Below are 24,551 nucleotides of genomic sequence, written 5' to 3'. Positions count from 1 at the left end.
TGGTTCCTGTTTTTGGATGTCTGTGTTGCTGGGGTGGCTGAAGGATCAACGCTTGGAGATGATCCGGGTCTTTTTCCTGCCTGTGGGTACGTGGAGGCACGCATTCCTGGGAACAGCTGCCTACTGCCTAATTCCTTCTGCCGCTTGTGCTGTGGGAGCTCGTGGTGGGACAATGTGAGGTTTCATTCATTTGTAGGAGTGGAGCTGACTGACTTGTCACAAGTGTTGTAACTGTCAGGGGCCAGAAAGTCTGCAGAATTATCCCAAGTTACAATCCAGTATACTTTCCCAGGCAGTAAGTAACCTACCATGTCACAGTGTCAGTTCTACAAAGCTGAAGCAAAAGTGTGAGGCACAGCATCCGTGCAGACTCTTCTCTAAACATTGATTTAAAGACTTCACTCTGGACTACGTCAATGCGCTCTTCTAAAAAATTGTTCTATTTGTTCCTCTTCAGAACCATCAAGTCGTATAACGACTGGTTTCTCCTTAACAAAGCAAGGTGTCCCCCCGCCCCCCACAAATAAATCAGTCTCCAGCTCAAAGTGAATCAGAAGAATCCAAATGTGAACGTCCACGTGCAAACATCTGCAGTTTATTTGTATGTGGGTATGTCTGCTACCTACAGATTGGAAGCTTTTCATGCACAGGAAAAGTGGGGTTTAGAGTTGAAAAAAAAATCTAATAGATTAGTAGTTTCTATGTAACAGAAGGTCATCTATTGAGTTAGCAGAATGACAATGGCTTAATGGCCAAGAATGCCTCTACGAAGTAATTGTCCAGGCATTGATTTTTCATTTATAAAATTTCAAGTTGAGTTTTAGTAACATATTGAAATGCCCCTGAGTGTTTGAATGCAGCTGTTGTGGATGGGTTCGAGAATTCTGAGGAATGGTGCGTGTCCATGCCCCAGGGGCCCCGGCGGTGCTGAGGCCTGGAGCAGCTGGGTCAGAGGTGAGCTCAGCCCCTGCTGGGCATCTTGCTGGCCCCAGGTTGAGGGAGCCCAGAGAACGGGACGTGCCTGTAGGTCCACCAGCTGCCTGACAGTCCTAAATCCTCTACTGACAAGGATGATTTGAACCAAAGGCTGGGATCTGTGCATTCTCAGCTGTTCTTCTGGGAAAACGAAAGGATTTTTTTTTTTTTTTTAACTGATTACAAACCGCAAGCAAGAAAATGATCAGAGAATCACACAATGCAGTCCTTGTTGAGTGGAGCTGCTCAACATCTTCTCTGCCCATCCCCAACCCCCTTGGACAGACGTGCTTTAAGTCATGTCTTTTCAGGCCTCCTTCGTGCTGTTCAGAGAAGGTCAGGTTTTTTTTTTTGTCTTCTGTGAGTCAGAAACTATAAGAGTTTTTTGCACCTCTCAGTATATGTTAAAACGTACTGTAAACAGAAGGTGCTGTGTAATTATAATTACTTGTACTCTTATCACATGTGGATTTGGGAGCCAACCCAGCCGGGCCAGAAGATGCAAGCTGGAGAAATGGTAGTCGCTACTGTTGATTGGAAGGAGACCAGCCTTGGGACCTGGACTGGAGCCACAGGACTGATAAGGCCTCGGCCACGGCCACCCTGCTCTTCACAGCTTTGTAATGCTGTCACCACCCGGTCTGTCCCTAAGAAATTAACTGTTGGATTGGGTGCAGAATTTTAAGCTCTGTCTTCTTAGAGGGCGCAAAGACAAGCAGTTATGGTCTTCTTGTTTTAAGGATTGTGCTCTTATTTACAAATTGTAGAAGTGTTTGAAACCTTTCGTAATCAACCTAGTCTTTGCCCAGCCTGGATGTCTGTGGTTTCAGGTTCACCTGTAAACATAGTAACCTAAGGTAAGATAACTCCTGCTGTGGAGATGAGGCGAAAAAGCGAGACATGTAACCCAGAGGTCTCAGTTCAGAACTAGAGCTGGTTCTAAACTTTAAGATGGGGGTGAAAATACCCCCTCTGAGGAGTGCTGTGAAGGCTCACTCGTCACTAGATACGAAGGCCCCTCCGAATGTCAGCGCTCTGCCTTTCCACACTTGAGCCTCTGATAGTCTGAGAGGAGCCGGTCATGTCCCTGCTCTCAGCTCCCACCTGATCCAGCTCCAGCAGTTTATTCTTCTCCTGCCCCCACTCTGCTGTGTGACACCTGCCCCTGAAGGTGCCTGTACTGGGACATCCAAAAAAGCTGCTAGTGACCTAGACACTGATTCCAGCAACCAGACCTGGTGGCTTTGTGACCTTGCATTAGTTACGATCCCTTCCTGAATCTCTACATCCTCAAAGGGTAGCTATAAGGTCAAATGCAATCCCACGCAAGGGCTTCTAGCACAGAGCCTGGTGCAGAGAAGGTGCTCAGATGTTGGTTCTCACCCTTCCTTCCTCCTGGAAAGCGGGAGCTAGGAGGCCCCTAATCCTCACGTGTAACCTGAGATCACGTTCAATGCCTACGGCTCCAGTGGGAGAAAGTTTCCCACATGTTGACTGGCGGGAATGCTCTGTCTCGGTTTGCTCTAGGCCACCCTGCAGCCCTGAGTCTTGGCCACCACTCACAGGTACAGGTATAAGAGCCTTGCCCTGCACTAAAGATCAGCATACCATTGTGCTGAGACACAAAACAGAGCCTGTCCTCAGGGGACTGGCCCAGTCCTTGTGCCCTTGTCCCTGTATTTGATGCCAGTGTCTTCGCTGTTTATTCTTCAGTGACTATTTATTGAGCTTATTTTGTGTCAGGCATTGTTCTGGGGAATGACATAGATGTGACCCTGTGTCTTAGGGAGGGCCCAGTTTAGAGGCCACCAAGACAAGGACATCAACAAAGACAGAACTACAAAATGAGGGAGGTCTGAGGAAGGTAACATCGGAGAGCCCCGAGGCCGTGGAATCAGTGGGGGGAAGGCCTCTTTGGGGGCGGGGACATTTGAAGATTTAATATAAAAAGAGAATGTAAAATACTTCATTGATACTTTTTTATGTCACTATGTATTGAAATAATATTTTTGAAATATTAGGTTAAATAAAATGTTATTGAAGTTAATTTCTCCTATTTCTTTCCAATTGGCACTAGAAGATTTAAAATTACATCTGTTTTTCACATTGTATTTCTATTGGTCTAGACCTTGGCAAGAAGTTTAGGTTTTCTCCCTAGGGCAAAGGGAAACATTTAAACAGTTGTAAGTAAGGGAGTATCCTGATCTGATTGATTTTTTAAAAGATTCCTTGGTCTCTTGTGGAGGAGTAATTGATGGAAGAGGAGGGACTGGAGGAAGGGCAGGAGGTGGTTGGTTGCAAAAGTGCAGGGAGCAGGTGGGGGTGTGCTCCAGGACTGTGGTGGGGGAGATGGAAGTGGGTGGATTCAAGATCTATTTTGCAGGTAGAGAGTCTACCAGACTTACTGAGGGCCGGATGTGGTGGGGTGAGGGAGACGGACAGGCAAGCACAGCTCAGGCAGCTGGGTGGGCCAGTTACTGAGATAGGGAAGATTGAGAGAGGAACATGGCTTCCTTTGCTTGGGGCAGGGGTTGATGGTAGATTGTTGCAGAATCCAGGACTGGAAAGAACCCAAGCGGCACTCTGAGAATTAGGAGAGTCAGCTTTATTACGCAGGCGGGCTCAGTGGGATCCTTCCCAAAAGACTGAGCCCCTAGCAAGGTTTTGAGCAGGTTTTTATGGGTTGGGGACTTACTTGAGTCGGAAAAGGGGTAGGTATCGTCTGGTGATTGGCTCGGGGTGTGGTTTGAAGGGGGTTATGCGGAAGTGGGCTGGGGCTTAGGCTGGGGACCTCTCTCTCCACTCGGGCCACCATTTTAGGTCAGTTCCACATGGCAGGGAACCATTTTAAGGTCAGTTTCCCCATCAAGATCACAGAGAATTGAGACTTCTGTTTTAAATATGATGAGTTTGCGATGCATGCAGGTTTAAGTGGAGGTGTTAACCATCTAGTTGGTATTGTGGAGCTCCGGAAAGAGGTCTGGGCTAAAGGTTGTAATGTTATGAGTCTGCATAGAAATGAAATGGATGCCATCACCAAGGGGGAGATCTGTGTAAAGCAGGTAGAGAGGGACTCTAGGACCGAGTCCTGAGGAATGCTGGGACTCTTCCAGGGAGTCAGCCGAGGAGGCTGGGTCCTTGGTTTGATGGGAAGCAGAGAAATGACACAGGAGCTGCATAGGGTTGGTGTTCAAAGGAAGGTTTTTTTCCTTTTTTTTTTCTTTTTTTGATGAGGCAAAATTCAATAGGAAAAGATCTAATCTTTTAAGCATGTAATAAAGCAAAGCACATGTTTTCATTACTTGATTCTTTTTATAAAACATTTTTTACTTAATGAAAGCAGACGTCCCCAGGGCCACCCTCCCTGTGGGCCTGTCAGCAGCATGGTGATTACGGTCCTGCAGTTCCTTCCCTGACGGGTCCCACACATTCCTGCTGGCTCGTGGACAGAAGAGGTGTATGGACAACTGGTTGGGTTGGCGTTCAGGCTTTTGCCTGTGGGGTAACGGCTGCTTTTCCAAGGTTTAGGTGAGCGCCACCTTGAGAATGGATCCCTGCCCTGGAAGGCAGGTCTGGGGCATCTGTTCCTATAGCTGTATGGCCGGATGAAATCTTTCCTGTTAGAGGCCTTATGGACCATTATTTCAAAACCATAGCACTTTTATTCTGCCTTGAATTTGTTGAGAAGAAGCTTTTACAAACACATGCCTTTCGAAGGAGTTGGGGAATGGTTGGGGGCAGAGTGGATGGGACTGGTGGGAGCAGAGGAAGGGTAAATAGATACCACCCAAAGAAAGCATCTGCTTTTATCAAAAGTGCTGTGTTTGGGCTTCGTCAGCCTGAAGCCTGATGATTCACTGATGCCAGACCTTCTGTGCCTGCCAAAAGACATATTGGCCTTGATACGGTTTTTCTTGTTCTTACTCTATTCAGTTTGACCGACTGCTGCCAAGTTACAATTTCAACAGTGGCTTTTAGCTTAATGCTGTCACTAGAATTTTGCTGAGCACAGGTTAACCCATGACCACGTCAAGTTTTTATCAACCAGACCACTTTGTATTAGTCTTGGATTCCTATATAGACTCATCATAGCATAATATGTAGGATATTTAAATGGCGCTGTTTTAACACGATTAGGGAATCTGCCTGAGGAGGTGGTTTAATTGCCATTCTTTTAATATATGTCATGAACACATTAATCAGGCACTGCTGTATTTTCAGCTGAGATAGAAACTGACTCATAGAAACAGGAATTGGCTGTTGAGGCCGAAGAAGCAGGAGTTCTAGAAGTAAGCAGGACTCAGAATCGCTGACAACCAGGGAGGGAAATGTGTCCTCATCTACAGTCTCCTCTGAGCTATAGGAAGAAAAACTCCCTAAGTTGAAGGAAATGATAGAAACAGTCTCATAGCCTGAGGCTCTGAAAGGGAAACACAGTTTAGGTCACAGAAAAACAACAGGCTGACCACAATTCGAAGGAGGAAAAGGTATGTGACTATCCAGGTAGCCCTTGTGTTTCAGGATGTGTATGAAGGACTCTCTCCAGCCTGGCTTACCTGTGTGCAGGATTCTCCAGGGTGTGTGTGATGAACTCGGGCCATTCTAATGAATTTGTTCGCAAGTATGTGGAACCTCTACTGTGTGCCAGGCTTTGTGCAAGGTGCTAGAGATTCAAAGACAGGCCTGGGGCTTTGTCCACTAGAGGAGTTCATGGCCCTAGGAGAAGGGGATGCCCATTTTGAACCATCCAACCTCACTAGTAGCTGTTCTCTCCATCTTTACTACTGACCCAGCTTCACATCTGCGGTGTAGCTGTATGTATTACTGCACTCGTTTGATAAGAATTCTGCTTTTTTTTGACCTCTGACCTTAACATCTTTCCCGGCGTTGTGTTACTTTTTCTCATTGACCAGGTTGTTGTACTTTCTAGATAACCCTTCCCTCAGGGCCTGCCTGGTCTGTACAACCACTTCCTCTGTGCTATCCTGGCCTTAGACCCAGACCCAGACCAGGTCAGGCCATGCAACCGAGGGGCCTATCAGAGAGTGGCACTGGCTGTAAAAGAAACAGAGTGCAGAGTGAGCAGAGGATTGTGAAAAATGCTAAGGGTAACAAAAAGGGCTTTCAGAAGTTATGTTTGGAACAATAAGACCAATGGGTGGGGGTGGTGGGGGTGAGAGAAACCAAACTACTGAGCTTCTGTTCAGCTTCCTTTTTTTTTCGGTCAAGGAAATGGCTTCTCTGATTGGACAGGGTAGGATAAAGGTAAAGGAAGAGAATGAGGCCATGACAACAGACTGCGAGCCTGAGACCATCAAACCAGCGCTGTGACATTAGAGAAATGTTGGCATAACCAAGAGCTACAGGAAAGATGCAGATGGTTAGCTGTTTCAGTTTTCAAAACAGGAACTAGGGAGATGCAATTAATCTATACAACAATAAGATTGACATCGAACTCAGAAAATAGTCTAAGAAGAATTATTAGGACAATGACTTTTTGAATACTTGGTAAAGGGAAGCAACCCTAGAAAATAGCAAGGTTTTGGGAAAAGCAAGTCATACCAGATTAACTTTCCATCCCGGGGTTACTTTGATGGTAGATTAAAGGAATGTTGAGAAGGTGTGTATGCAGATGTCAATCATTGGTGATATCCTTGGGGTGAGAGAGATTCCAGCTAGATGATAGTACATGAAGCGTGCTCTAGGCTACATCCTCAGCCCCATTCTAGCCAATTAAAAAAAATCATTTAGACACATTGGTGGATCACATCAATCTTGGAAGAATAACTAATATGTCAAAATGACAGATATGAGATAAAAAAGATCTTGGCATTTTGAAACAACAGACCAGATCTAACTACATAGGACAACTGTAAGGTGAGAAAAAGACTTTATCTAGAGTCCAAAAACAAAGTAAAAGTATGGGGTTTGGCTTAACAGCCACATGTGAAAAATATCCCAGAATTTGATCACTGCAGCCTCAGAATGAGTCAGCAGTATGCTATGGTTGTCAAAAAAACTAATGTGATTTTAGGAGCATTAATTGAAGTTTAATAATGAGACCAAGGGAAGTGGTTACACTTGGCTGCCCAGATCACATCTGGTGAATTGTTTTTAGCTCTGGACACAAGAAATGGAAGATGAATTCCCCCAATGTAGTGCAGTGAGCTTCTGTCTATACCATTCCTCTGCTCTATAACAGATTTGTTGGTTTAATCATTAAGAAATATCCCTGAGGTTCTTGGTATTAGTGAAAAGGAACTTCTCATGGCATGTGTTAATCCTGGGAGGGGAATATAAAATAAGGACCAACCTTAATCCTGTCAACCACTAGTGAAGCCCGCTTTAACAAATAAGGTCAATAAATACTTTGCGAGATGTGGGAGAGTGAATCTCTTCACATTTATTTTGCAGGTGATGAAACAAAATACATTTTCTTAAGTGTACATCTAGAAGCGTTATAGTTCTGTTTTTAAAGCTGCATCCCCTTTTAAATTAGCAAAGGCTATACACCTATACCCCCACCTAGAATAAGAATTACCTCTTTATTGGGACTTTAATGTGATGCCCAGTATCTATAAAGAACCTGTCCATCTAATCACACACCAGCTGATACTTTTCCAAGAGACATCCTCTCTCCACTTACCAGGCCAGCTCTGTTTTAAGCATCTACTTCTCATCTTGCCATAAAAGCATGAAAATGGCCCTGTGGTAAACGCTCCCTGTCCTCCTGGTTATCTCCCTAATTAACCTCCCCGGCCTGTCAAATATGTCCAGAGAGATTCATTATCAGCAGAAGCAGCCAGCCTCTCAGTGCCACTTTGAAAACATCTGGTCTCACTAGTGCCGGGAAGCCAGGCACTGACAGCAGAGACGTTCAATTGCTGTGGGAGCTCTGTCTGAAGCCATCGCAGGTCATTCACAGGCCTGTGACTAAATTATCTCCATAGTAAAGAATCTCATAAGTCCAAGAACTATATTTCTCTCTTGTTCCCTCTCTCCCTCCAAAGTTATTCTACCTTTGGTGAACCCATGGAATGTGGTGGGAGAGAAGGGTTTGGGTCTAGGTCTTCTGCACAGTGGAGAGGGCACACAAATACACACACACACACACACACTCATTCATTCATTCAAATCAACATTTATTGAGCAACTGTGCCCTAGGGATACAAAGGTGAATAAAATAAAATATGGTCCCTGTTCTCAGGGAGCTCATTACCCAGTAAAGGAGATAGACAAGCATATACATATTGTATTGAATTATAATTATTTGTTAATATGAAGTTTTATAATGCATAGAAAAGAAGTGCCGAGATGTTACTTCATTAATTCTGTGCATTGTGGGTGGGGGTGCAGAGGAAATTGTGGTCAGATAAGGTGGAAATGAATGGGGTAACAGGGATTCCAGGTCATTGGGTTCAGGGAATTTCAAATAGTTTGGATTTGCTGGAGTGTAAGGAGCAAGGTGAGGAGATGAGGCTGGTGAGATGGGCAAGGCCTTAGAACCATGAATATCTTCTAATAAAACATAAAATGAGAAGGCTAGACTGTCCATATATTGATCTTACCTAAAAGGAATCTTAGTAAGGAATATTGTCCGGTGAGCACAAACTCTTAGTAGATTTAAAGCCTCTTGCTATCTTTTCCTTCCCCCATCCTTCCATCCCCACTTTTCCCCAACTAAGATTTTGAGATGTTGTTGGAGCTTTGTGCTGGAGAAAAAGGATGAAGGCTCTAGGTTCCAAGGCCATATTCACATGCCGATGGGCTGCAGCCACAAACTTGCTGGTGGAGAGCCAACTTTCTCCTGGTTGTTGGGTTCTGCTTTCCTGATTGTGTGACGTGCCCTGTGGCATAGGTTGGTTAAGAATGATAAACCTGTAGACAGACCCTGAGGCTGTATATTTTCCTCCTTGGCCCCACCCCTTTGGGTAAACAAATGGCCTACCAGTCAAGCTCACCTTGCCTTTTTATCTTATATTTCAGTTAAGTGTTCTAGGAATGCATTCACTTATGATGAATGAACACCCACAAAACAAGAACTCTATCTTTCTGGGCCCCGCCCTCAGTAAGTTTTAAATCTAAGATTTTTGCATAGTGCTTCATATCTAGGAACCTTGCTCTGCTTCCTTATAAGGCCTGTATAGATTCTTTGTGTGTTCTATATAGACAGTCTTCATTTGTGAATCACGGCAATTTTGTTCTTCCTTTTCCAGTTCCTATACCTTTTCTTTCTTTTGCTTATTTAACGGTACTCGCTGGGCCCTCCAGGACAGTGGTGCACAGAAGCGGTAATACTAGCAGGCGTCCTTGTTTTGTTTCTGATTGATTTTGGTAATGATTCTGATACTTCACCATTAAGAATGATGCTTGCTGAGGTTTTTGGTATATACCCTATGTCAGGTTAAGAAGTTCGTTTCTATTTCTAGCTTGTGAAGTGTTAAATTTTTCCTCACCAAGATCATGAAAAGATGATTTGAAAAAAAAAAAAAAGTTTTCCTCCCTCAATTAGATGGCCCAAATGATTTTTCTCTTTTAATCTGTTAATGTGATTAATCATGTTAATAGATTTGCTCATGTTAAACTGATCCTATATTCCTGACGTCAACCTAATTTGATTCTTACACATTCTTGGATTTGGTTTGTCAATATTTTGTTTAGGATTTTTTTCACATCTTTTCATGTGTGAGATTAGCCTATACTTTTCCTTTCTTTTATTGACCTCATCTGCTTTTGGTATCAAAGTTATCCTCATTTTCAAGTCTTTTGAAGAGTTTATATAATTTTCAAATAACAAATAATTCCAAAGTTTGACAGAACTTGCTAGATAGTAAAACCATCTAGATCTATGGGAAGATATTGAAATGCTGATTTAATTTTGTAATGGTTATAGAGTTAGTCTGATTTTCTGTTTCTTTTTGTGTCTTAGTTTTAGTGTTATTTTTCTTGGAATGTGTTCATTTTTCCTAAGCTTTCAAATTTCTTGGCATAAAGATATTCATAGTATTCTCTTACTACACTCTCTTGTATCTATGATTATGCCCCCTTTTCATTTCTGAGGCCCTGGGGAAGAATCTGCTTCCATGCTCATTCAGCTTATTGGGAGCATTGAATTCCTTGTGGTTGTAGGACTGAGGTCCTCATTTCCTGGCCCTCTCATAACATCACACAGAACAGAATCCCTTATGTCAAATCCCCCTCACTCTTCACGTCAGGTCCACTGGATAATTGCCATATCTTAATGTCAACTGACTTGGGACTTTAATTACATCTGCAAAATCCCCTCACAGCAGTACCTACTAGATTAGCGTTTGATTGACTCACCAGGGCATAGGAGTCTTGGGAGGGCACGTCTTCAAAGTTCTGCCTGTCACAGGGAGCTTGGAGAGATGGCTGGGGTCACACCCACATGGCCTTGAAGGCCATGGTGAGGACTTCAGGGTTTTGTTCTGAGTGGATGGGAGCTGTTAGAGCATTTTGAGTGGTGGGGATTGGGGGGAGGGGAATCTCAGTAAGGATCACTGTGGCTGTTGTGTGGAGATTGTGGAGCTGAAGTGGAGCTGTGGAGGGTATTGCAGGGGTCCAGGTGAGAGATGATGGTGGCCTGGACTAAAGTGGAGTTAACTCCTAAACATTTGGGGAGTTAACTCCCCAAATGTGCGTATTGTCTCATGCCCCCATGTGTTTGCACATACTTCTCTCATTGCCTCGGTATTTATCATCACCAGCTACCCCAAGCTTCTTCACCAGGACAATTCACTACTCAGCCCTCCAAACTTAGCTCAGATGTTACAGAAAGGCCTCTCCATGGAGTTTCCCTCCCACTGACACTCTCTCAGCAACCTGAGTGTTTAGATCTTTTGCTCTGTCTTCCCCACTTGCCTGAGACCTTTTTGGGTCACGAGCAGGGCTCTTGTCTTGGGTTCCTGTGTTTCCATTGTCTGGCTTAATGCATGGTGTATTGTAGATGCTTGATGATGTTTGGGGATGAATGTAAGAAGTATGGAAGGTACTGGGCATGAAGTAGACACACCAGTACTCAGGGAGTTCACCTTGTGGAGGGAGAAACCATATATAAATAAATACACAATACAATGTACCGGAATGCAGAAACCATGCCACATATGCAAAGGAGGTGTACCAACTCTGCGAATTCCTAGTGTGAGTGGATTTTAGGGGGAGCCTTTATCCTACTCAGTCGGGAGTATTTGAATCTCGTTTCTCACATTCCTTCATTGTATGAAATAATCATCTCATTACCAGTGATTCCTTTTTATGTTATATTGAAAAGGATAGTTGTTTAGCAACACTGTTAGCCATTAATTTATTCTATAATATTTAAAGGAGTAAACATTCATTCTTTCTCATCTGTATTCCAACCACTTGGAAAAGAAGATCTGTGTTAGTGAAATTTGGCTTGTGTATTCAAGATGGAGAACCTCTTAGCTCAAAACAGCAAACACTTATAGATCAAGTGTTCTTTTAAGAGGGAGGAAATTATTAACCTGATTACTGATGAAAAACAAACTAAAACAGTAAATATATCATTTCCGTGACTTCCCACTAGATATCCCTCAGTATGAACTTAAGAAAGTGGGATACTGGAAAGAATGATTTAACTGGAGTAAACACGATGATGTTATTTACAACTTAATAAACTTAAGAACAAAATGACAGGGGAGTCCGGTTTCACCCTGCTGCTTTCCTGTGGTCTGTGGACTGTGCACTGAGGGGCCGCAGGCCTGACAGAGGGGCTGCCAGACTCCAGTTGGAAAGAGAGACACACAATATCATGGGTTCACATGGGTGGAGTTCATTAAAAAAAAAAGGAAAAAATTAAAAAAAACACTTCATTTGTATTGCCAAGTTCCTTTGTTTGTTTTCTAGTGATCTCTGTTGGAGAATATAAATGTGTGCTTCAAGGAGTATTTGCTTCACAGTCTTGTATGAATAATTGGATATTCTATTTCAAATTAGAGGCTGGGGCTATAAGGCCAGCTGCTTTGTTTTCTAGTTCATGTCTTTCTGGTTAGCTGAGATCGGGTGGCTGGCTGAGAAAGGAGACCCAGCACTTCTGCATTTAAATATAATTTTGATTTGGTTCAAGGCAATGCTTTTCCAAGCTTTTGGATTTGTAACATACTCACTCGGTTTTATTTACTCTCCTTATATTCCCTCCCTTGTCTCTAAAAAGGATGAGGAGAACAATACCAGGGTCCCCTAGGGCCCCTTTGGAGCCCTGAACCAGAACTTTAGAACACTTGGATTCCCCTCTGCGCCCATAACAGAGTGAACAAGCCTCCCTTCGCAGAGTTCATCTGGGGTGGGGTCAGAGGGGACTTCGGTTTTATCCCTAACCAACACCTCCTAGTTTCCTTCTTTTCTGCCAAGAGAAGTGTGTGTGGTGGAGGATCAAACAGGATCATGGGAGCTCATCCAAGGGATGGGGAGCATTTGGGAGAACACCCAGGCTCCTGGATGAGCTGGGATCTCTGGGCTGGAGAGCAGGGCAGTGGAGACAGCACAGCCCACCCTGCCTTGAGCTGATCCCATCTCTGAGTGGGGACCCTGCTACCAGCAGCCCCCGCTGCCTCTGGGACCACCCACACAGCGCCTGGTCTGGTCCAGGTGGGTTAGCCCACCCCCTTCCCAAGAGAATTTGAGGGGTTTTGGTTGAGGATACCAGCTCAGAGAGTTGTCAGGTACATCTCTAGAGCTTTCAAATGTGAAAGGAAAAGGATTTTACAGCTAAATCTGGTGAGAAGAACAGCTCCTGGACAAAATTCTATTAATAAAAAGAATTTACTAAAAGAATGACTTTGGAGCACCCAAGCAAAGAGAGCTAAAATTGCAAATCTTGACTATATGATCTTGGTATTTGACAGCTATGTTCCCCAAAAGGAGTGAAATGAAGCTCAAGGCAAATGTTTGACAGTGTTAGATGCCAATGAAAACACTCAAGCTTTCCGATGAAAATCAGAATTTTGGAAAACTTGTATCCTCCATCACGAGCTCGACACTTCCCAATACTTAATTACTTCTGATGAGATCAATGATGATATTAACAAATGCGATTTTAAAAAAATAGTATAATGAAATGGGTCAAAATTTGGAAGATCTGCATAACTCAGTGAATCAGTGTTTGCTAGAATAGTGGTTACAGACTCAGACATGGATAAAAGGTCCATTCAAAGTGCGAGACAGATGCAAAAGAGTACGAGATATGGTTTCAGATTCCACATTACAACTAACCTTAAGAAACGACTACTTGTAGTGTTTTGGTTTGGTATCAGAAAAGAATATCCATAATTATGTGAAAAGTCTACTATAATACTCTTCCCTTTTTCAATTACATATCTGTGTGAGGATGGATTTTCTTCATTTATTTCATCCAAACATCAACATATTGGATGTAGAAGTAGATATGAGAATTCAGCTGTTTTCTCCTAAGCCAGACATTAAAATGATTTGCAAAAATGTAAGACAATGTCACTCTTCTCACCACTGAATTTCTGTTATGAAAAACATATCTATTAGTTTTATAAAAATGTTATTTATGTAAGCACTTAATATTAAATAATGGGTTTATTTTTCAAATATGAATGACTAAATAAAAAATTGAAAATTTCTGTTTTAATTTCTATTAGCAATAACCAGTAAATATAACCCACCTGAACAAAAGCTCTTTGGGGTCCTCAGTAATTGAGAATTTAAAGAGCTCCTGAGACCAAAAACACCTGAGAACGATTGATTTAAACAGCACCCACCTACACTGTTCACCCATGCATTAAGACCTGTATGGATGAATGTATATAATTTACATGTACAGTTTTAAATGTACGTAGGAATTTGAAGATGAGAAGCAGCGTTTTTCAGTGGTTCTGATGTCTTTCTGCCGTCACAGGAACAGACCGCTGGGCCAGGTCGTTCGCATAAGACTGAATGTCTGTAAGCCTGACATGTTAATTCGGTGGAAAAGCAGGGGTTCAAGAACTTAAAAGGAAGCAGCATGGCCAACATGCTACTGACTGAGTTTTTAGTCGCTTGCTGTGTGGTGTCACAGATGCAAGGCCCGATGACCTCAACATGTGGTCCATAGTATATGGCAGGAAAGCTGGTGGCCCGGCACAGCAGACAGACTCAGCTGCTTTGGGAAAAGATGCCTGATGAAGGGACACAAGCTTGAAGGCAGAATGTGCCTGGTGTTAAGGCTTTGAAAGGCTGATCTGTTCCCCTCCATTGACAGGAATGCACCCAGGGACCGTGAGCGAGGCTCTTCTCAGATCCTTTGGTTCTACAAGGGGACTCATTTTGGAACCTAATCCATTTGCAAGGAGAGAAGTATCTCGCTGCAGCTGCCTCTGTGCACGTGCCCTGTGGGCAGCCCTAACTGGGCAGTCAGACCAGGCTCAGAATGGCTTTGGGGGTTGGATCCACTTTCACCAAAAGGTGGTCGTGTCCCTGAGCTGTGGCTGTGCTGCTCCTGTTCAAGGAAGTAGTGCTGCAGTCTCCCTGGGTCTCTGCATGGCCCGGAGGCATCCCAAACGCCCGGGTTTGGGGGTTGAGCTCATCCTTCAGCAGGTGGCGGCTTATGGGTGGGGGCCCCTGCCTTCTGATGGACACTTGCTTCTTGTAGCTATGCTAAGACACCCCCTTGAGAAGACTAGTCTCACAGGCTTCAGACCCAGTCTGTCCTTCCAAAATGGTCATGTCTGGGCACACATAAGTTGATCTTTTTTTTGAAGTTTAAGTCTCTGAAGGCAGCAGACTTTCCACATCCTCTTCTGAGGGAGCCACCTAGCTATAACTCTGCAAGCACAGAAAACACTAACTCTCATAGCTCCCCGCCCCCCACCCGCCCCCCACCCCCACCTTGGCCTTAGTCAGCTCCTCTTCCATTTTCTGTAATAAGTCAGCATCCTCAATGCCACTGCCACTGTTTACTTTTAATTGTCTGGTTAATCCTAGAGTATTATTATGATAGACATGAGCAGACATTAGATAGGGAGAGAAACAGTATCAGGCACCAAAGAAAATTTGGGTGAATTGCTCAGCTTGGCACCAAGAGTGGATGGGTAATCGAGTCGGTAATAAAAAAGAGAAAGATGAGGAGCTGGGCACAAGACTCCTTTCTCTCACTCCGCTGGGGACTGGGTGACTTTGGGCAACTGCTCCACACACCTGAGGCTCCATTTACTTCTGTCAAAGTGGATGTGGCACAGCTGCCTGGTCCAAAGCACTGCAAGTTTGGGCATCTACTGTGCTTCCCCGAAAATAAGACTGGGTTTTGTATTCATTTTTGCTCCAAAAGATGCATTAGGGCTTATGTTCAGGGGATGTCATCCGGAAAAATCATGCTACGGCTTATTTTCCGATTAGGTCTTATTTTTGGGGAAACACAATAGTCCTGCTTTACTCCTACCTCTTTCCTCACAGCTCTTTGCTTCAGACTTTTAGGCTAATTTTTATGTTCGAGTGAATCTAGAATTACCACAGATAAATAATCCAACGTTTGGAGCCTGAATGTGACAGGAAAGAGTAAGGTCATGGTCTTATCCCCCCCCCCGCCCCCGCCCCAACATGCACCATGAAAGGCATCTGTGTCTGTTCTAACTTCCTTATTTGTCTTCTGTGAATATTGTCTGGGAGCTGGGCCCATCTTAATAATTTGAATGAATAGGGTGAAATAATGTTGGATACAATTTACTCAATGCAAGAATGTTCTCACAATTGTATTTTCTCTTTTCAGGGATCAGCATCTTCTGGATCCAACTCTGGAATATGTGAAGGTAGGAAAGCAGGATTTAACATGTAATCAGGGCCCTATGTAATGGATTTCCCATTTTAAACACAATGTTGCCAAATAATGCTACAGTCTGGTTTGTGTAGGAAGCTGGTCAGATTGAAACAACCAGGAGATAATTTGACTGTTTTAGGCCTTTGGTAAACTTTGTAGGCGTTTTACCTTATCCTAGTCTATAGTCTTTTCTCCCTTATCTGAAACCCTTGTGGCCAGATGAGTTTTAAAATTCAGATTTTTTTTTGAAAAGGGAATATAATATAAGGGATGTAGAAAAGGTGTGTCTACGTCCCTCCCAGATGTATATGTATCACATATGTTTTTGTGCAGCTTGTGCACTGCAAAGCATTATGGGACACTATGATTTGACTTGACCATAACGTAAAAAATGTGCCCTAGAATTATGCAGAGTGCAAATCACAGCAGCCCTTTAAAACTCATTCCCTGCCTTGTTTCAGAAACTGGCTGTCTCCTACTGCAGACTCACTCAGGATGTGCTCAGCTAGCACACCCTCTCCCTTCACTCCACTAATTCAGTTTTTTCTTTTACAAAAATCCAAACCTTTCGCATCATCTGATGATTAATTCTGAAGCTAAACATAGACTTTTTGTAATGACCTGTTTCAGAATTATGTAAGCGATTGTATCTCACTCATGTGTGTCCAGCCCTTGTGAGTTGAGCCATGCTGACTAAGGAGACAGTGGCTTCTGTCTAGCTGGGCTCTCCTCACCTTTCCCAGCAGTGAGTTGTGATGCAACTGCTTTTGGTGGCTCAAATGGTCTCCTTTACAAGAACTTGCTGAGGTGATCTGAAGGTTATTCTTAACCGTGCCTGAGTCTGGTCAGAGGAAGTCTCTGTGTCCCTCCTGGATGCAGCACAGATGTCTTCCTTTCTAACTTGCCCTAGGTTTGGAGGGGTGGCTTGGGGATCTGTTGGGTGAATGGGCGGTATTTCCATTTGCCTGTACGGGCATTAAAGCTCTGAGACATTCATAGAGGCCTTTGACCTCAAGGATCCAGCACACGCCCACCCTACCGTTTCTTAGGCTTAGCTGTCCTCTTGAGCCTGGCTGATGGGAATCCATGCCACGAAGGCCTCATACATACGCTAGCTGGTACCTAGCGATGGGAGGGTGGCTGAAGGTGACTGAGCGCCGTGAAAGAGTTGTAGATAAAATGGGATGCAGTCTGGCTTTCGGACTTCGAGCTGTGTCTTCCCTACCATCCCTTTGTGCACTTAATGCCTCTTGGGCCTGGAGAGCAGTAGAGATTCCATGTAAAATATGTTACATCATGTAGGGCCCACCTGGTAGAGTCAGATTTATCAGCCTAACAAACAAGGGTCAAGATACCAAATGTTTAGGGACTCATTGTGACCTCAGAATAGTGGATGGATGGTCTGATCCCCGAGTTTTGTCTCTACGGTGGAAGTGCCCAGGTGTGGTCAACAGACAGCAGTTCTCATTCTGTTCGGAGCTCCAGGTTCAGGTTTCGCTCTCTGGGTCTTCGAATGTCTCTCTCCTTTCCATCGGAGAGTTGCTAACCATCTAGTGCCCAGGAGAGAGAGAGAGAGAGAGCGAGCGAGAGAGAGAGAGAGAGAGAGAGACCAAGAGAGACCGAGAGACCGCTGGGATTGCCTCCACCTCCTTGGGTCTAGGAGAGAAGAGGCACTAACCCTGAAGTGTACCACATGGTATGCTGGGGCTGCAGGTTGTGGCAGGAGAAAACTGGGTAGAGAGTGAATCCAAAATCCGATTTTGTGCGGTCTGTACTCTGTGTCCTCCTAACACTCCACGCAGTTTGTATTGCAGCACAAACCACGTGAAAGGTCCAGTTCCCGGTTGCTAGGCTACGAGCTAGACTTTGAGTGGCCTCTCTGGTTGTGGAATGGAGGGAAACGTGCATGGCTTGAAAGCCCCAGGGCTGTGTGGAGGTGCTTTCACCTCTGCCCGCAGGCTCACTTCCTGCTGGGGCCTCACCACAGCACCTAGACTCTCCCGTGTTTGGATACGATAAGAAAATAAGAGCAGATCCACCGTAGCTGGAGAGTTAGGAATCTCATTCTCTACTGTTTCTAGCTCTTCATTCTGACTATTAGAGAGGGAGTTTTGTGTGTTCTTTTCTTGTTTTTCTACATTTTCCTTGTTTTCCTAGCTCTCTCCTCGCCCACATTTCCCCCCCCCCACAGGAGCTCAAAACACGATCATCTTGAAAGTCTGATTTTTAAGTTTTGTACAATTCTGAGGTCCCTCTCTGTAACCAATATAATTGATTTCTCTTTTACTGTACCTGAAAGAAACCACTTCTTCCAGGTTGGAAAACAGAAATCTCCACAGTGACTCCACCTTCCTCCCACTCTTTCATTGTTAGTGACTTTGGTTCGTGTTGCACAGCTCTGGAATTTTCCTCTGCGTACCTAGCATACCTTCCCATAGATAAAACTAACCTTTTTTTTTTCTTTTTCTTTTTCTTTTTTTTTAAACAGAGGAAATAGCTGTAGGCAAGATTGTGTAGTAAAGTTTATCTTCTGGGCTACTTTACCTCCTCACTGCCCCTCTTCACCCCCCTGTTTTTGTCATATTTTTTACCCCCATGAAAATGTATTTACTCAGTGTCTAGTTTCTTAGACCTGTGTCAGGTTAACTTCCTAGAACACGTGCTAAAATAATTGTACTAAAATGTGAATAAATAGTAATAGTTCAGTGTGTTAACCTTCCCAGATAGCATTCCAGTAGGAGACACCGTCACACCACCCCTAACAATCCCCAGAGAGGGAAGCCCAGTCCACACTCTGTTCTAAAAGCAAACTTACTCTGGACCTACCACCTTCTCTCTGTGGGTTCCATCTGCCCCACAACTAGAAACCAGAGGCTGGGCCACCGTCCCTGCTAGTTTCACATTTTTAGGATCCTCTCTGCCTGTGATAGGCTAGAGAGGAAGGTTTTTCAGCGAAGTGGGAAGGGGTTCCTAGTTACTCTGTTACTCTTGATCATACAGTTGCCATGTTGAGTGGAACAAGGGTGGCATCTCGTGTTGTGTCTCAGACATTAAGACCAAGGATGTGACAGATAATTGCCCACCCATCCTATTACCTCAAAAGACTGGAGAGTTACCCCAACATGCCTACATGTGATCATTATGCTTTCACTTTTCTAACCCCTTCTTGAACTTATGAAAGCTACTTTCACTTTCACTCTTTATCATTCTTTTCATCTTTTTCCTGGGGCTACTTCTTTAAGCTTCGGGAATTACGCTCCCACTCCACCCCCACACTAAATTTTAAAAATTCATATTATTTCCTATCTTTCCAATCTTCCAATCTTCCTTTTAAACTGAAGACTCTAATTCTTTGTAGCTTCTTCATCCACAAGACTTACAGTCATACTAATAATCCCTTTTCTGGGAGTGGTTTAAAATATATGTTTTCCGGGAGGAGGTGATTGACTAGGGCAAATCTGGGTGATTTTTCTTTTAGGAGAAATGTTTAGCATAGGTTTTTTTTTTCATTGTAAAATAAATTGTCCTTAAGAAAGATAAATTGGAAAATGTAGCGAAATAGAAAAGGAACTGGGAATGCCTATTTTCTTCCAAATGAGCCAAAATGTAGGCAAGCCCATTTTCAGGGTCAGGCTGTAAGCAGCACACAATGCCCGCCCGCGGACAAAGGCCTGCTCTCCAGGCGACCGCAGTTAGCAAGTGTGAGACGGAATGCAGCCTTTTGTTCCTGGCAAGCTTCCTAGTGCACGAATATCCTTTCTTTTGTAGTCAGCCGTGGTGGATTCTTGCTACAACCACTTATGAGCTTTTATAAAATGATTTGCAGTTTCTGAGCTCCTTTTCAGATGAGCAGGGACAGGACGGGAGGAGCCATTACCCTGAGTGGGGACCCACACCCTGCACTCTTCCACATCATCTTCCTCCCGAGTATGCGTGAGCAGCTCAGAAGCCCAGAGCCATTGAGAAATCAGTGCTTTATGGGGTTAACACTCCGCAAATGTTCTTTCCAAGAGGGTCTTATAGACATGACAGACTGCCCAAGGCTCAGATCTCAGCAAGGCCGTTTCCTGCAGTCAGCTGGGGCTGTATTAGGTCACCCAGCAGATTAAAAGAGGAGTCATTATGCGAATTCCAGCGCCAAGAATAAGTGCTCTGGTTGTGGGAGACCTTGGTGGGAGAGGGGGAGGCATGACTTCAGCTCCCTCTTTGTGCTCAAGATGGCCGCAGCCATGGTCACGGTTAAATAGCTGTCTTTGAGGAAAATCTTTTCTTCCAGCAGGGAAAACAGGCCAGTCTGCTCTGAATTAGCCAGCGAACAAAGTCATGAAAGGGACTTACAAAAACAATAGTACGCAGTACATTCCGTGAGATTTTAACAAGTTATATGAACCAAATAATGGCCCGATTGGCTGGCTCTGCAGGTTTTTGCCTGAGTGTGCACAGCACAGCGCCAGCAGCGTCGTCCCCCGTGGGACCAGAGATCAAACGCCGCCAGCGGTGAATGTGAAACAGCCCCTGCTCGCTGTGGGGCTTGCATTTGGAGGAATGAACTTCCAGCTTCTCCCACTCCACCCCAAAAACATTCTCCGCAAATATTCTTGTTAGGTTTAATGTTACTCCAATTTTAACAAAATTGCTGAGGCAGTGTGGGAAGACAGAAGAATAGGGATGGGGGACATTCGTTGAATGAGTCCCTCGTCCAGGTCTGTGAAAATGTGCCAATTTATAAAAAGTCAAACCTTACCATGAAAACATACGTCCATTTAAAAATCTGTATCTGAATGTTTATAGTGACATTATTTCTAAGGCACAAAAACTGGAAACAACTCAGATGTCCTTCAGCTGGTGAATGGATAACCTGTAGAACAGCCAGACACTGGCATGCTGTTCAGTCACAAAAAGGGATGGATTGTTGGATACATATAAAAGGTATAGTGACCGAAAACAGAGCAGTGGTTAAGAAGAGGAAAGGGGAAATGTCAGCTGCAAAAGGAAATAGGGAGCTTTGGGGGGTGGGTGATAGAAATACCTTGATTGTGGTTGTTTCAAGGCTCATAGAACTGTACTAATAAGAAGAGTGACTTTTACTGTGCGCAAATGATACCTTAGTGAGCCTGACTTTTAAAAACCAAGCTAAAACCTTATCATATTTTAGCCCGTAAGCGTGGCCACCTCAGTACGGGGAATTTCTGATTTTGAGATGGGCCACATCAGACTGCTGACCAGACAAATAAAGTGCTGATCTTGTGGGTATTTTGCTGCACTGGCTCATTCAACAGAGGCTTGGGTATCCACCATGTGTTAGCAGTCATTCCGTGAAGTCAGGCAGGCAGGAAAGTGTTATCAGGAGCCAAACCTAAGATACTGGCCGTAGGAATGGAGAGTCAGTATAGGTGCTGGAGGCCTTTTAGAGATAAAATTAAGAGCCGTTTTATTAGGTGAGTTGACAGTTCCTGGTGGGACTCAAATGCAGGAGGTGAAGAAAAGGAAACCATGGGGCAATTCCAGAGTTCACAAACTGCCCGGCATGTTGCCAGAAGCTAGTAGACTATTTCAGGGGAGGAAAGGAGATTTCCAATTGGAGACTTTCTTACCACAAGGACAGTAAGTTAATTCATGAGCATTTGGGGATAGGATTAGACTTGGGTCAGCAAACTGCAGCCCAACACCAAGTCTGGCCTGCTGCGTATTATTGTACAGGGCGCAAGCTATAAAATGGATTTTATAGTTTTAAATGGTTTCTTAAAAAAAATCAAAAGAAGATTGTGAAAATGATGAAATTCAAATTTCAACGTGCATGAAGTTTGATTGAAACACAGTCCTACCCATTCATGCATTTACATGTTGCCTCTATCATGGTGGTGGTGTGTAGTTGCAACAGAATGAGTGGCAAAGCCTGAAATGTTTACTATCTGGACCTTTACTGGAAAGATTTGCTGATCTCTGCTCTAGACTGCTCGCATGTGCACGGTCCCTGTTTTGCCTCCCAACAATGTGTAGTAGGTTTTCGACAAAAATTCCATCTTTTCATGCTAACTCTTCCATGATATAACCTCGCATCAAGGACATCACCTTTATGTTGTCTGATAACACAGCAGCACGTCTTTGAGCAAGCTGTGTCATCTGGCACAATTACAAAGATAATGCTGTTGCAACACTGTACTATTTGGACGCACTTCGTGGAGTAGATCTGTCTACTCTGAGCAGCATCTGTCAGCTGAGCCCATCACGTCTAACACCTTCAGCTCTGCTTGTTGAACAAGTGTGTGGGGACAGCACAGGTACCTGGATCCTGACTGCTCTTACCTGGGGCTTGTCTGAGTAATTCCTCAGGCCAGATACTGCTTTACCTGTGCAGCCTGAGATGAGTTTTCTCCGTGTCCCAAGTCAGAAATGAATTTTCCCTGGGCCTCTTGAGCTTGGTGGTTTGAATCAAGGTCAAACCCTTGAGCTGCCTCTGGAGGTGCTCAAAGGACTCTGCTCTGGCCTGTGAGTGGAGTGAGGCCAGATTCACATTCATATTCTGTGCTGCAGCCTTCATCCTTGGCTGAAGGAAGAGGACTCTTCTGAGGTCCCAAACAGTATGAATGGTGTGGCAAAGAGACTAGAAAACCACATGCAAGCAAAAATTGAAGATACGGCATCTGACCAGACTCAGCTTTATAATTGCACTTCAAAGCCCACCCTGTATGGTCTGTCTACCTCTTACCTCGTGTCTGCCATCTACCTTGTTCACTATACTTCTCTATGCTGACTTTTCCTGATGCCCCTGGGCCTTTGCTTTCCCCTTAGCCTGGAAGCTTCTTTTGAAGTAGAACAGCTGAGTGGTTTGAAGTGGGTGCTAAGATGCTGTTGTGGGTTGACTCGTGTCCACCCCAAAAAGATATGTGGAAGTTCTAACCCCCACCCCAGTACCTGTGAATGTGACCTTATTTGGAAATAAGGTCTTTGCAGATATGATTAAATTAAGATGAGGTCATACTGGAGTATCCTTATAAGCGACACAGACACACAGACAGCATGCCATGTGACAACAGAGGCAGAGACTGGGGTTGATGCATACACAAGCCAAGGAATACTGAGTACTGAGGTTTGCCAGCAACCATCACAAGCTAGGAAGAGGCAAGGAAGGACCCTCCCCTAGAGCCTCCAGAGAGAGCACGGCCCTGCTGACACCTTGATTTTGGACTCCTGACCTTTAGAACTGTGGGAGAATACATTTCTATTTTAAAGCCACCAAGTTTGTGGTAATTTGTTACAGCAGCCCTTGGAAACTAATACAGACACAAAGCCCCATCTTAGCAGTTTCTTGGGTGTGTGACCTTAAGCTAGTTTCTTCTGAAATCCTCTGGAGCTCAATTTCCTGAACAGTGAACAGGAGTTTGTAGGGATTAAAGGATTTAGTTCACATCAGGTTGTTCGCACAGAATGTGCAGGTAGCACTCAGTAATACTAGTTTAGTAACCGTCACCCTAGTTCTCTATGTGGCTCGTCCATCTTGACTCAGATTTCACTCCCTTAGGGAGACCTTCCCAGGCCCCCTGCTAAAAGCAGCCTCCCAAGTCACTATCTCATTACTCTGTATGTTATCCTCACGGCATTTGTCCCAAATTCTATTTGTTTACTTAAAAAACACAAAAACGAAAAGCAGAAAACACCCCTTCTCATTAGAATGTGAGTTCTGAATGCAAGGACCTTTGCTTGCCCTCTTAATATTTAGCTGACCGATGACCACATACAACCAGATGTAAAGGGCATTTATATTGAGACAAGAAGAAATGATGTTGTTTCAAAGATCTTTAGGTTTCCCAAAGCAAGTAACACTTACATCTCTAAAAGTTTTCCAGAAAATCTTCAGTGATTTTATTTCATGAGAGCAAGGAGGTTCCCACACCTAACCTCGGTCTACCTTCTTTAGCCAACCTGGTATGGGATAAAAATTGCGAGGGGAGGGAGAATCACTGTTGTCATCTTAAGTACGCACAGATTTAGGCAGAGAGATGCACTTTTAAAAAGTGTAGTTATGGCAACCTCTATAGCTCAGACCTATCAATTCCTCTGGAGATCTTCGTATCATCTTGTCACCAGGTCCCAGTAACTCTTCAGCCACCAAATGGGAGGCCAGGCTTTTTAGCATTGGAATCATTTGCTGTTAAGCTCTGCTCTCTAGTGGTAAACGAGTGTCACAACAGTAGTATTTGACTACAGTTCACTTTCTAAATATTTTGGGAGCTTTTAATATAAAATGTAATAGTGTGCCATAACATTATATTCACAACTTCAGAATGAAGGGCTGTGTTTAAAGTATTTAAAAAGGCAAGTGGTATTCATAGGCTTCATATAAGACAGAGAAAAATTGTGAAAGCATTTTATTATTAGAATGAATTTTCTAACATTCTTGGACAAAAAGCTCTAAGATGCTTCAGTACAGTATATAGATTTTGTAGGGAGATTGGCGTTGATCAAAAGCTTTACCTGTGGTAACCATGAAGTTTCCTTGGAAAAACATTGCATTTGAATTGTGATTTGACAGTTGGAAAAAAAAAATGGCACCTTGGCAGGAAGGAAACTGGGATTAGATCAGGCAAGAACCAGATATCAGCATGTTAGAGATTGATGGGGAAGACCCCATGTCTGTGGGACGGTGTGTGCCCAGGCTGGTTGGAGCAGGAAGGATCCTACAGGAAGGTATGTACTCATTTCTTGAATGGAAAAAGAATGAGGAAGCTTCCCGTGTTCTTGGGAAATCTGAGATGGTCAAACTGTTAAGGGATAAAAG

At 44.0% G+C, this 24,551-nt stretch overlaps 1 protein-coding gene across 2 annotated transcripts in view; it reads left to right on the top strand.

Annotated features, from left to right (window-relative positions):
• The window catches only part of BCAR3 (BCAR3 adaptor protein, NSP family member), a 184,827-nt gene that overhangs the window by 96,927 nt on the left and 63,349 nt on the right, over positions 1–24,551 (top strand). For both annotated transcript variants that reach the window (XM_074335150.1, XM_019752639.2), the window contains exon 3: positions 15,725–15,764. In XM_074335150.1, the coding sequence (XP_074191251.1) occupies positions 15,725–15,764 (40 nt within the window). The remainder of the gene's footprint in view (positions 1–15,724; positions 15,765–24,551) is intronic.

The sequence above is a fragment of the Rhinolophus sinicus genome, linkage group LG06, assembly GCF_036562045.2.
Source record: "Rhinolophus sinicus isolate RSC01 linkage group LG06, ASM3656204v1, whole genome shotgun sequence".
Lineage (NCBI taxonomy): Eukaryota > Metazoa > Chordata > Mammalia > Chiroptera > Rhinolophidae > Rhinolophus > Rhinolophus sinicus.
Note: the sequence above shows the minus strand (reverse complement) of the source record. Positions and strands in the feature narration are given on the sequence as shown.